Consider the following 14395-nt stretch of genomic DNA (forward strand, 5'->3'; position numbering starts at 1 on the left):
CGATTGGGTTTTCATCACTTGTAGACCAGTTATTTAGTTCGATAGATCTAGGGCCTACTCAGCAAAGGCTTTCCCCAGAATGGTGAAAGTTTTGGAGAAAAAAAGACGAGGATTGTGCCAGAGAAATAGACAAGTCGAACAGGATCAAGAACTGCTTCAGATAGGCATGGCTCGAGAGCAGCGTCATCGTACAACTTGGAACACAGTCCATAACCACGTGCCTTACTGAACATATCCGTAAAGTAGATGTCCTGGGGAAGGTTTTGTGTACGGTATTCTCTGTCAAGATATGATCAGCTATGGAGGTTACCATAATTATGCAGATTACACACAAATTTATATCACCATATCACCAGGAAATTATAATCCCATACGGACACTGATTAAATGCATTGAACAACTCAATGACTGGATGTGCCAGAACTTTCTCCTATTAAACAAAGAGAAAACCGAAGTAATTGTTTTTGGAGCCAAAGATGAATGATTAAAAGTCATCACTCAGCTTCACTCAGTGATGTTGAAGCCCACAAACCAAGCTAGAAATCTTGGTTTAGTTATGGACTCAGACTTGAGTTTTAAAAGTAATAACGCCTTTCAGGACACTCAAGGTCGCCGCACATAGACATAAAAACAATTCAACAAAGGACACAGTTTAAAAAAGCCAAAAGCGCTTGCAGCAGAGCATCAAGTGCAGTAGGTGGTCAACTCGGGTATGCCTGTCTAAATAGATGGGTTTTGAGGTGGGATTGAAATGAGGTGATTGAGTCAATGTTTCTGATGTCAAGGGGAGGGAGTTACAGAGATGTCACATTAAAACTATTACAAAGTCAGGCTACTACCACCTGAAGAACATATCAAGTATTAAAGGCCATATGTCTCAGCAAAACTTGGAAAAGCTTGTCCATGCTTTTGTTTTTAGTCAACTTGACTATTGTAACAGGGTTTTTACAGGCCTTTCTAAAAAATCAACCAGACAGCTGCAGCTGATTCAGAATGATGCCGCTCGATTTCTCACTAAAACAAAAAAAAAAATAGAGCATATCACTCCAGTTCTGAGGTCCTTACACTGGCTTCCTGTCTGCTAAAGAATGAATTGTAAAATACTTTTATTGGTTTATAAGACTCTGAATGGTCTAGGACCCAAATATATTTCTGACCTGCTGACCTTAACCATCCAGACCTCTCAGATCGTCTGGCACAGATCTGCTCTCTGTTGCCAGAGTCAGAACCAAACAGGGAGAAGCAGCATTCAGCTTCTATGCTCCAAATATTTGGAGCAAACTGCCAGCGACATGCAGGTCTTCTGTAACTCTCAATATATTTAAGACAGAACTGAAGACGGGTTTTTTTTGCTGTGGCCTATTGCTGATTTTACCTTAACTTATACTGCTTATATTCCTGTTTTATTTGGTTTTTAATGATTTTAATTTTAAGCACTCCGGTTTCCTCCCACATCCCAAAAACATGCTTGATAGGCCGATTGAGCACTCCAAATTGTCCCTAGGTGTGAGTGCGAATGGTTGTTCGTCTCTGTGTGCCCTGCGATTGGTTGGCAACCAGTTCAGGGTGTCTCCCGCCTACTGCCCGATGACGGCTGGGATAGGCTCCAGCACACCCGCGAACCCCGTGGGGACTAAGCGGTTCAGAAAATGGACGGATGGATGTTTTTAATGTTTTTTAATGTTTTTTTACCTGTACCTTGATGCTTTTAATGTTTTCTTTTTCTTTGATGCCTTCGTGTCTTGTGTGAAGCACTTTGGATTGCCTGATTGCTGAAAAGTGCCATACAAATTGCCTTGCCTTGCCTTGCCTTGCCTTGCCTTGCCTTGCCTTGCCTTGCCTTGCCTTGCCTTGCCTTGCCTTGCCTTGCCCTTGCCCTTGCCCTTTGGCCTTTGGCCTTTGGCATCAACCACATTTGTTTTCATAGCCCAGTGCCACTGCCAACCCTGGAACAGGATACAACTTTGGGGCTCACAATGCAATTGAAATTGATTGCATTGATCTCAGCATTAAGACTTGATGAAGATAACTGTTTTCAATGAACATACTGGTCTTTAATAAATATACTGTGATTTCATGTATAAGATGAGATGACATTCTGCTGTTTCTTCAAGGTACTTTGTGAAGACCAGGCGATGCCTCCTTGTGTTCATTGTGTCCAATAGCGCAAGTGAAGACAGTAGCTCAAGAGTCCTTTTTCCCAGAGAACTCATGGAGGAGCTCGACATCAGTAACATCAGGTTACATTAAATACACTTTGTAGTCTATACATATGTATATGCTACACAAACAGTATATAATATTGTTTGTTTTAGCAATAGTTCACTTTCGTCAGTGTTTCCTTGGAGGGAGCCCTCTGTTGCGGGAGCCGTTATGGGCCGCGGTCGTGGCTTTGACCCGCGGCATCCCCTACTTCAACTGATGCCAGTACTTGTAGTGCTGATGGATTGGGAACTCTGTGGTTATGGCCTCTGGCCGCGGCTTATGGTGCGGTCCTGACGCAGATGGATTCATCATATGGATGCCGTGTCAAGCTTCTGGTCTCTTCAGGGAAAGTCCAGTTGTTTTCTGTTTTACCAACTGATGCGTGCGTGCGCACAGGTGCACGCATGTTTCGGCATACTTCACTGCCTTGTTTTTTGTTGAGCAGGAGTTGGGTTGCACCCAAATAAGCACCTGCATGTTTACATATATTCATACATGCATACCTCCATGCCGACACACACACACACACACACACACACACACACACACACACACACACACACACACACACACACACACACACACACACACACACTCACATATCATATACATTAACTTTATTCATTAGCGGCTAATAGCTACCAGTTAACTGCTAAGCATGTGCGCAATTTTGGCTGATAATAGCAGTCCAAATATTTTTCAAAGACAGTATAATAGGCAAATATGATGCTGCACCCTTTGATGCTGACAGCCTGACACAGTTCTTTTTACCCATCAATTTCAACCAAACAGTCGCACTGAAATGTCCCGTTTGAATGACTTCTTCAGCTTGACGGCATTATTACCAATTACATACACCATACATACCATAACTAGTGGGTTTGTGGATTTCCGGCTTTACAGAAACTAAGCACTAACCACCAGGCCACAGCGGCTATTAGCCGCCTAAACGGCTGCGGTACGGCGCACGATCATTCAGACTCATTTCCCCCGTCTCCCCCGGGATGTAGATCAAGCGCTGCCAAAGTTGGGAGTTGAAACTCTAACATTCTGCCAGCCGTTCCCAGCAAACCCCCACCGTACCTTTGGGTCTACCAGGTCAGACCGGCATCTTCAACCAGCATCGTTGCCAAAACAAAACCAGATGTTAATCGCTTCTTCTTGTCTAAATCCAATTTATTTAATTTTCTGTATCATTATCCTTATCATTATCCTTATCATTACCTTATTATCAATATCTTTTATTCTATTTCCAGTTTTAATCCAGTGGCTCCAACTACCATGATGAAGGTTCTGACTCGTATATTATCCAATGAGGATAGAAAGGTGATCAACAACTGCAGCTGTTATGAATTTAGTTTTATGTTACTATTTAATTACTTTTTGGCTGTACACAGAGCATTGGAAGGGTCATTGTTCCAGATCAGACAGTGTTGGAGATGATCTGCTCAGGAAGTTCAGGAGACATTCGCAGTGCTATTAACAGCCTCCAATTTGCCTCCGTTCCAGGTATGAGGTAAATCTACACAATAATTATGCTTCCGTCCCTTAATACCAATTCATTGCAAATTACTATTTTTTTCAGACCATTCACTGGAAAAGGGGCTGGTGAGGAGGAACAATCTTTTGATATCACAGGGTAAGGCAGTGTCCTGTTCCAGTTTAGTATTAAGGAAGAAAACCAAGCCAACGAAGGGGCAGGAAGGCGAGCCAACTGTTGGAATGAGGGACACTGGTTTGTTCCTATTTAGAGCGCTGGGAAAGATTCTGCATTGTAAAAGTGAGTCATCTGTCATTTATAATTCACACTTTATTTTCGACATCATACTTTGTTTTCAAAACAAAAATTATTTGCTTGTTGCAACCAGTACGCAGACATAAAAACATGCTCAGCTACACAAACATTTCTGATGGTACATCATCCATAGGGCTTAGAAATGCTTGTAAAAGATATATTTTTAAAAAAGAGTACAATTGGGGCTGCATGATATTGTAACCATATTTAAATATCCTTCAGCAAGATACTTAACTCCCATGTTGCTCATGCGGTGAATGAGGAAGTTGGTCTGGCTCTGTGATAGTGGTTCTGTCCCTGTATCACCAGTGCCAGAGTTTGGTATGCATTGCCAGCTGTAAGTCGTTCCCAGTGAGAGTTGCACTTTGTCACCCATTCTGTTCATAACTTTTACAGACAGAATTTCCAGGTGTAGCCAAGGCGTTCTTGCCCCTAGTGGAGAAGTTAAAGTATCTGAGGTCTTGTATCACTAGTGCCAGAGTTTGGTATGCATTGCCAGCTGTAAGTCGTTCCCAGTGAGAGTTGCCCTTTGTCACCCATTCTGTTCATAACTTATAGACAGAATTTCCAGGTGTAGCCAAGGCGTTCTTGCCCCTAGTGGAGAAGTTAAAGTATCTGAGGTCTTGTTCATGAGTGTGAGGGGAGGATAGAGCATGAGATCGACGGGCGGATTGGTGTAGCGTTCGTTGTAAAGTGAACTCTGTGGTGAAGAAAGAGCTGAGCCGAAAGGCTCTTGATTTGCTCTACATTTCTACTCACTTATGGTCACGAGCTATTGGTCCTGACCAAAAGAACAAGATCCTGGGAATACAAGTGACCGAAATAGGTTTTCTCAACAGGGTGTTTGAGCTCTCCCTTAGAGATATGGTGAGATGCTCGATCATCCGGGAGGGACTCTGCGCCACTACTCCTCTGTGTTGAGAGGAGCCAGATGAGGTGGCTAGGGCATCTGATTAGGATGCCTCCTGGACAACTTCCTGGTGAGGTGGGAGGGCCTGGGGGTGACCCAGGACACGCTGGAGAGACTATATCTTCCTGCTGGCCTGGGAACACCTGGATAAAGTGGATGGGAAAGGAAAGTCTACACTTGCTTGTTGAAGCCGCTACCCCGCAATCCAACTCCATATAAGTGGTAGAAGATGGATGGATAGATCTATCTATCGTAGCAGTTTGGTATCCATGCGATGCAATACATACAGTATTGATTCTATCGATAACTTGGATCAATCTGCACAACCCTAAAAAAATTATATAATCTATAGAAGTTTTATAAATAATTTTGGAATAATTGTTAAAATATGAAACCGAAAATAGCCCCAGGTGAAAATTGCGGACTTAGTTGATTTTAGCATATGACTCTGAAAAATGTGTTTGTTGGTGTTTGGCTGTGACATATAACTCCCAATTTTCATAGATTAGGTGAAACGTATAACTGAGAAGGGTGGCATGGTGGCACACTGGTTAGCACGTGCGGCTCACAATTAGGAGGTTGTGGATTTGAGTCAGTGTGAAGTTTGCATGTTCTCTCCGTGCCCACGTTCTAACGCTAACCCACATCCCAAAAACATGCTTGGTAGGCCGAATAAGCACTCCAAATTTCCCCTAAGTGCGTGTGCAGATGGTTGTTTGTCTCTGTGTGCCCTGTAATTGACTGGCAACCGGTTCAGGGTGTCCCCCGCCTACTGCCTAATGAGTGCTGGGATAGGCTCCAGCATGCTTGCGACCCCCGTGGGAACAAGCGGTATGGAGGATGGCTGGCTGGATGTATGTATGGATGTATGGATGGATGGATATAACTGAGAAATGTCTCCATTTATATATTATATACATAACGCACCTTCCCCAGTCTTCTCACATTCGGGTAATTGCTTAATTTACAAAATAGGATGGGGTAACTTCTTTAGATCTGAACATATTTTGGAAAATGTATTTTTTAATTCCTTGAAGACAAATAGTTGGATCTCTGATGTACATGCCATTTGCCATTGTAATTGAAGTTGTCTTGCATTGTGATCAATAAGTGAAAGTACTAAATTTGTACACCTTGTTTCTCTTGAGTTTGCGTTGAGCAAACCAAATGTGGGCAATCAAAATGATAAATGTTATAAAACCCAAAAGACAAATATCTTAAACTGTATAAATCTAGGGGTGGCTCCTGAGTGTGTTAAAACATCTGAAAGTGCCTTTGGACTTGGGTTACCATCACATCTTTCTCAACATCATAGAGAGTCATTACTGGTGGATCCTGAGGTACACACATTTTGAACATAGACATTAACATACTATGAACTTACTTTTATTCACTTTTTGAAATGATCTCTTCTGCTTACTGTCTCACAGAGGGTTATAGAACGTTCATATGTGTCTGGGGAATTCTTCAACCTGTACCTTCATCAGAATTACCTGGACTTCTTCTCTGAGATGGAAGACGTCCACAAAGCCAGCGAGTATATGTCAGACGCTGACATCCTCACATCAGATTGGATGGTTAGCTCTCCTTTCTCTCTATTATCAGTAGGGTAAAAATAACTTTTCTCACGATGGTCTAAGCCCAGCTCACATTCCATATTAGTGCCAAGCCAACGCTTGATGAAATTCTCTTCTCAATTAAATGTTGTACAGAGACGGAGATCAACCGGAGTGAAATTCCTTGTTTGGCATGCACAAATTTGGCCAATAAAGCTGATTCTGATTCCTCTCCTCTCCTCTCCTCTCCTCTCCCCTCCTCTCCTCTCCTCTCTCCTATTTGGAACATCCCACATGTGATCAGGCTAATTGGGAACAGGTGGGTACCATGATTGGGTATAAAAGGAGCCTCCCCAAACATGCTCAGTCATTCACAAGCAAGGATGGGGCGAGGTTCACCACTTTGTCCAGAACTGCATGAGAAAATAATTGAACAGTTTGAGAACAAGATTTCTCCAAACAAAATTGCAAGGAATTCAGGGATTTCAACATCTACGATCCATAATATCATCAAAAAATTCTGAGAATCTGGTGAAATCACTGCACGTAAGTGCCACGGCCGGAAACCAAGACTGAATGACCGTGACCTTCGATCCCTCAGACGGCACTGCCTTAAAAACCGACATGAGTGTGTAAAGGATATCACCAAATGGGCTCAGGAAAACCTTAGAAAACCACTGTCAGTAAATACAGATCGTCACTACATCAGTAAGTGCGAGTTAAAACTCTACCATGCAAAGCAAAAGCCATTTATGAACAACATCCAGAAACGGCGCCAGGTTCTCTGGGCCTGAGCTCATGTAAAATGGACTGATGCACAATGGAAAAGTGTTTTGTGGTCTGATGAGTCCACTTTTTAAATTGTTTTTGGAAACACTGGACGTTGTGTCCTCTAGACCAAAGAGGAAGCAGACCATCTGGACTGTTATCAACGCAAAGTTCAAAAGTCAGCATCTGTGATGGTATGGGGGTGCATTAGTTCCCATGGCATGGGTGACTTACATTTCTGTGAAGGCAACCTAAATGCTGAAAAGTACAAACAGATTTTGGAGAAACATAAGCTGCCATCCAAGCGAAAAACATTTTTATGGACGCCGCTGCTTATTTCAGCAAGATTATGCCAAGCCAAATTCTGCACGTGTTACAACAGCGTGGCTTCACGAAGAGTCCAGGTTCTCCCCTGGCCCGCATGCAGTCCAAACCTGTCTCCCATTGAAAATGTGTGGCGCATTTTGAAGCGTAAAATGACAGGAAAGAACCCGGACTGTTGAACAACTGAAGCGGTTCATCAAGCAAGAATGGGAAAGAATTCCTCATGAGAAGCTAAGAGAATTAGTCTCCTCTCTTCCAAAACGTTTGAGTGTAATTAAAAGGAAAGGTGATGTAACGAATTGGTAAACATGCCCTTTCCCAACTTCTACTGCGTGTGTTGCAGCCATGAAATTCTAAGTTACCTAATTATTTGAAAAATAAAGTTTGAGTTTGAGCATTAAATATGTTGGCTTTGTAGTGTATTCAATTGAATGTAGGTTGAAAAGGATTTTCAAATCATTGTTTTGTTTTTATTTACATTTTACACAATTTCCCAACTTCCACCGAATCCGGTTTGTATATGTATCTGCTTTATTCTTGCACTGTTCTGTCCTCAGAGTAGTAATACTTTGGACGAATACGCGTCTGCAGTGGCCACCAGAGGACTTCTTCACACCAACTCTCAACAAGTAGCTGTTGGCTTCAGACCACTTCGCAAACCCAACTGGTTGCTCGTCAACAAGAAGGTAGGATTTTAGCATCAATTGTTGTACACCATACCATGTACATATGTAATACTTGTAAATACTTCTTAGTGGACTCATGACTATATACCAGTGGTTCATAACCTTGTTGGAGGTACTGAACCCCACCAAATTCATATGCGCATTCACCAAACTCCTCTTTGTTGAAAAATAAAATAAAATCCAAGACATCAATGTTTTCACTGGTGCACAAAATGAGCTGTGCATGAACATCCCATTGTTCAAAGAACAAAACCAACACAATGCATGAACTCAAAACAAGAGAAGAGGCTCTGCCGAACCCCTGAGACTGACTCACCGAACGCTTTGTGTTAGAGATGTTCCCACTCTAACTTATTTTGCAAGAACCACACGGGAGACAGTATGCCTTTTGAACACTTGGAAATGGAGAGGTCAGCGACGTTCGAACAAAGTCTGACTTTGGATTCTTGCAAGAGAGGATTTATTATTATTATTCTATCCATTATTCTATTCATCCTATTATTATTTATTCAACCCCTGGCCTCTGGTCAATCATAGCAGGGGGTATTTTACGATGTTGTGTAAACAGAACAACTTAGATTGCTTCCTCTGCAGTTGTTCAATCAGTTCAAATTAGCACTTTGGTCTACTACTTTGTTAAGACAGGAGAAGCTATGTTAACTATTGCAGGTTACATTCCAACATAAGCATAGAATCAAACTAATCTATCAACCCTAACACTTTGGGTTCGATCGAATCCAGGTTAAGAACCACTTCTATATACTGTATTTTCACGACCGTAAGGCACACATAAAAGCCTTTAATTTTCTCAAAAAAGGAAGGTGCGCCTTTTAATAAGGTGCGTCTTTTGTGTGGACCAAATTCAAAAATCTGTAAAGTTGTTTTGTGTGACTTCCGTAATTTACTGGCATAATATGAAGACCCGATGAACCTATCAGAGGACATTATGTTTTACGTACATAGATCGGGACAAAATAAAAACAGAGGACTACACGTAACATGTAGATGAGTACGTACCTTCGCCGCCATTGATAAATAAATACTACCGTTTGTGCATGTCTGTAAAGTTGTTTTGTGTGGCTTCCGCCACACAGAGACATACCGTATTTTTCGGACTATAAGTCACGTTTTTTTTCATAGTTTGGGTGGGGGGGAGACTTATACTCAGGAGCGACTTACATGTCAAGTCAAGTTTATTTGTATAGCCCTAAATCACAAGCAGTCTCAAAGGGCTTCACATAGACCATCAATTGACAATTATCCTCAAAGCATCCCCTGATCTTGAGCTCCCAAAAGGGCAAGGAAAAACTCAAAAACCCCTACCAGGGGAAAAATGAGAAACCTTGAGAAGGGACCACAGATGGAAGGATCCCCCTTTCAGGATCACCAGGCTGCAATGGATGCAAAGAGGGCACATAAAATACATAATATGGAAATCAAAAAGTGGATGTCCAGGCCAAAGCGAAGAGCTGTCGGAGGTGCCTTCGATTGTCCTGGCAGTGTCCTCTAGGAGGGTCATCCGCTGCAGTTCCCTCCTGCTGAATTGGTCCACGAGAATCTAGATAGCCGCCGTCAGCTTGGGTGTCGCCTAACCACCTCCCCAGCCGGGGAGGGGTGGGGGGAGTGGGTCGGGGAGAGGGAGCAAAAACAAACTCCAGCCGAATCGGCCACTACATGTTAATTAAAGGCCATGTCATAGAAATATGTCTTTAAACGTGTCTTAAATGTTTCTACTGAGGTAGCAGTTCTAATATCCATTGGTAGGGCATTCCAGAGCTCTGGAGCCCGAATAGAAAATGCTCTAGCCCCTGCAGACATTTTCTTGGCCCTCGGTGTCACTAAAAGACTAGCGTTTTGCGAACGAAGGTTACGAGACGGAACATAAGGAACGACTAAGTCGACGAGATATGAAGGCGCTAAGCCATGCAATGATTTATAGGTTAATAGAAGAACTTTGAAATCACATCTTCAATGGACCGGGAACCAGTGTAAGTTGGCTAATATTGGGGTAATGTGATCACATTTTCTTGTCTGTGAGAGCAGCCTTGCAGCAGCATTTTGTACTAACTATAGACTTTTGATGCTGGACTTGGGAAGACCAGAGAGTAATGCATTACAGTAGTACAGGCGCGACGTGATAAACGCATGTATAATAATTTCCGCATCACCGGTCGAGAGGATTGGGCGAATCTTAGCAATATTACGAAGGTGAAAAAACGCAATTCTGGTTATATTCTTAATGTGCTTTTGAAAGGAGAGCGTTTGGTCAAATATTACCCCGAGATTAGTTACAGTATCACTCTGAGTGATAGTACGGTTATCTATAGTTATAGTGGTTTCCTTAAATAAATGTTGATAACGAGCTGGAGCAATTATCAACATCTCAGTTTTATCTGGGTTAAGACGAGGAAGTTGAGAGATCCATTGCTTGATCTCCGCAAGGCAAGCCTCAAGATTACAACAGTCCCGCGGATCTGTCATTCATAACTGCATATATAATTGGGTGTCATCCGCGTAACATTGAAAACTAATAGTATATTTACGTAATATGTCCCCAACCGGAATCATATAATAAATAAATTATATAATTATAGATGATATAATTTATAATCATATAAATTGGTCCTAGTACTGATCCCTGTGGGACACCACACGTAGTTATAGAGCTCAGAGGACATATTCCCATGGACCACTCGGTGTGTCCTGTCTGATAGATATGAGTGAAACCAGCATAGTCAGGCCCGTTCTCAGCTCCTCGTTTGTGGATATGTCACGATAGCATATGGTATCGTTTAGCTTGTTGTTGCTGGTTCATGTCTGTTCCTGGTGTTGGATTTTGACAAATAAATTTGCCCCAAAAGTGTGACTTATACTCCAGTGCGACATATGTTTTTTTTTTCACTTTATTGTGCATTTTATAGCGAGTGCGACTTGTACTTTGGAGCGACTTATAGTCATAAAAATACGGTAATAAACAGGCGTAATATGTAGACCCGATAAACCAATCAGAGAACATTACGTTTTACGTAGATCGGGGCGGTAAACCAATCAGAGGACTTCACGTAACACATAGAGTACGTACCTCCACCGCCATTGATATATAAATACAATCCTTTGTGCAAAGAAAACAGCATTAGGACCCTCTAAAATGGCAAGAGACTTGCTTGAAAGCCGGGCTCATTGCCGAAGAGCACCGTGACAACGAGGAGACAATGACGAGGGAAATTGGCATGTCAGATGTCGAACTTGCTTAACTGTTTAATTTGGATACAGAAGATGAGGACTTGGACGGATTTGCATTTGAATATCGATGAATTATAATGTGAGTACAGTCGAGTAAATGGTTAAACACTAAAGTACAACCGAACTTATTTTCTTGCTCCCGTGACACTATTTTTTTTTTTTTTACCGTAAATCATGGCATGCGTGCGCCCTATAAGGCGGTGCGCCCTATGTGTGGAAGAAGTACAAAATAGACCCCGTAATTTAGTCTGCTCCTTTTAACCCGAAGCACCTTATGGTCGTGAAAATACGGTACTATGATGACTCTTTCAGGGGGCACAAAACTGCACTGACGCAACATTATACACAAACAAACCAAGTAAATTTGAGAGATTATTAGGTTTTAAAGCACTTTGCAGAGTAAGCCATTTTTCGGAAAAGACTCCCTCTAAATGTCTGTCTTGCTTGTGTGTACACATTGTGTCTACAATGATTTGCTATCAAAATCTCGGACAGCAGAATTTTGTGATTGTCGAAGCCGTTTATTTATTTATTTATTTATTTATTTATTTATTTATTTATTTATTTTAAGAACTCTAATCCTACAAGCTCCCCAGTTTTACTGTGGGCAGGTTACACAGCCAGCAACAATCCAGTTAAAAGGAAAAAAAAAACTTTTATTGCCATAATGCTTTCATGAGAAGATAATGCTAACTGCTATTATGAAATGGAGTCAGGAATGCCCAAAATAATTCCTTAAGTGGACAGTAAAGTTTTCACAAAGTTGGTCTCAAACAGAATGAGGGCAGCGAGCAACTAGTTAAGAACAAAATATCAGTATTTAATTAATATGTAAATACAGAAATTAATGGCTCACAGCTGACTAACCAGGAGCTGGATGGTCAAAAAAATATTGATAGTTATATTGATACCAAGGTGTTATTTTGAATGAGTGTAATATACACAATAAGTCTTAAAATCACTTTTTGTAAAAAAAAAAAAATCCTAATGAAATTTTTTGTTGAAATGTAGGGCTGCAACTTTCTCAACCTATTTTTTTTTTTTTATATTAATCAGCTTTTATATTTCCTAGTCATGAAAAGTACACAAACAGGATGACGTGTTAATATCCCAGAGCTCTCAAATAATTGATTTATGTGTTTTTTTTTAAGTATATGTCAAGATCAAAGACCTTGACAATTTATCATTGGCCACTGCGGAAAAATTTATAATGCAAAATTGGCCAAATATGCCTTATTTCAGAACAGTAATACAGAAGCTCATGCCTTAAAATATTTATTAATTTTATTTATATACCACCATAAACAATATCTATAAAGCAAGGGCTGTACAAAAAACAAATTGTACTAGAGGTGCACAGGAGACACTGGCCCTCACTTCTGAACCATTGGCCAAGAATTCAAAGGCATGGAAGGGTGTACACTACCCTCAGGAGGAAACTGAGCCGTGACAGTGTGTTTAATGCTTATGGCCCACATGTCCATCGTCCTTCAGATGGGGCAGCTGTCCCCGGCCGGAACAACATAATTCATAGTCATCTTGTACCCACTACTTATCTGCAAGAGGTGGCAGTCTGTGTTACACTTCATAAAGTCGCTGTAACCTTGCAGGGCCTGGATGGCTTAACTGGACAGTTGCCTCTACCCTATCTCCTTTTAGGGGACTTCAATGCACATAATCCTGTGTGGGATGGGAATCGTTTGAATGCTACAGGGAGGACTGTGGAAGATTTGATCGTCAAAAATGATTTATGCCTGTGGAACGTCGGTCCCTCTTCCTATCTACATCAGGGCCATGATACTTATTCTGCAATCGATTTATCAATTTGCGATCCTGACCTCTTGCTCGACTTCTCTTGGCAGTCCTTGGATGACTGTGGGAGTGATCATTTCCTCTTGATCATGACATCTGATGGAGCAGATATCCAGTTCAGACCTCCAAGATGGCAACTTAGAAATAGCTAACTGGAATGTCTTCCAACACCTTTGTGATACCCACCTTGGCCACTCACCCCGGAATATTAAAAATCCTGTTGGGCACTTCATTGAGACGTTGATAGTAATTGCGGAGGAAAGCATCCCTAAGACCCCAGGACAAGCCCCACTGTAGGTCCAACCCATGGTTTGATGGCCACTCCAAGGCCATTGACCTCCGGAAGAAGGCAGAAAGAATTTTTAACAAACATCTGACGGAAAATCCCATCAAATTGAAGATCTGCCGGGCTCCAGTCTTCCATCCGATGCATCGTGGCTTTTCATTTAAAAGAGGAAGGCGAAAAGGGGCACCGTGCAAGTTCAGCACTTGAAATGTCAAGATGGACTTCTTACAACAAAGGCTTTTGTTGGCTCGCTGAAACGCCTCGTGGATAATTGTCGACCTGAATTTCAAGCTTTGCGTCGGAAGAAGGGAAAGAGCATGAATTTCCTATCAGATAATATAGAACCTTACAATCAGCCTTTCTCAATAGATAAATATATGTTCCATAAGACTCTCCAATGACACTGTAATGGGCCCTGATGTGAGTGACTATCAGTTCTTGAAACACCTGCTAGGTAGTGCCATTGGCCCATCTCCTGACGATATTTAATGTGAACTGTGTCTCAGAAATGTTCCTCTGTCATGGCAGGAAGCAACTATTGTTCCCATCCCTAAACCAGGCAAGGCCCACTCTGTCCCCACAAACTACCGTCCGATAGCCTTGGCAAGTTGTTTATGTAAAACCATGGATAGGATGGTGAATAATAGACTTAGTTTGGATGGTTGGAACGACAGTAAATTTGACTGAATATGTGTGGCTTTAGGAAGGGAAAGTCCGGTGGACCATCTTGTCCAACTGGAGACCAACAATGGGAGCATTGTCTACGGCTCAGCAAGGAATTCGTATATCCAATATCTGGACACTGTACAT

At 41.8% G+C, this 14395-nt stretch overlaps 1 protein-coding gene across 9 annotated transcripts in view; it reads left to right on the top strand.

Annotated features, from left to right (window-relative positions):
* Positions 1-14395, top strand: part of rad17 (RAD17 checkpoint clamp loader component) — a 101549-nt gene that overhangs the window by 66370 nt on the left and 20784 nt on the right. For 8 of the 9 annotated variants that reach the window (XM_085909007.1, XM_085909003.1, XM_085909004.1 and 5 more), the window contains exons 7-13: positions 2115-2240; positions 3462-3531; positions 3603-3714; positions 3791-3985; positions 6147-6250; positions 6341-6487; positions 8116-8244. In XM_085909007.1, coding sequence (XP_085765133.1) covers positions 2115-2240; positions 3462-3531; positions 3603-3714; positions 3791-3985; positions 6147-6250; positions 6341-6487; positions 8116-8244 — 883 coding nt within the window. Of the gene's footprint in view, positions 1-2114; positions 2241-3461; positions 3532-3602; positions 3715-3790; positions 3986-6146; positions 6251-6340; positions 6488-6770; positions 8096-8115; positions 8245-14395 lie in introns of those variants that run through there. The other variant, XM_085909011.1, reaches the window with a different exon arrangement.

The sequence above is a fragment of the Syngnathus leptorhynchus genome, chromosome 4, assembly GCF_054491065.1.
Source record: "Syngnathus leptorhynchus isolate UIUO chromosome 4, UIUO_Slep, whole genome shotgun sequence".
NCBI classification, from domain to species: Eukaryota; Metazoa; Chordata; class Actinopteri; order Syngnathiformes; family Syngnathidae; genus Syngnathus; species Syngnathus leptorhynchus.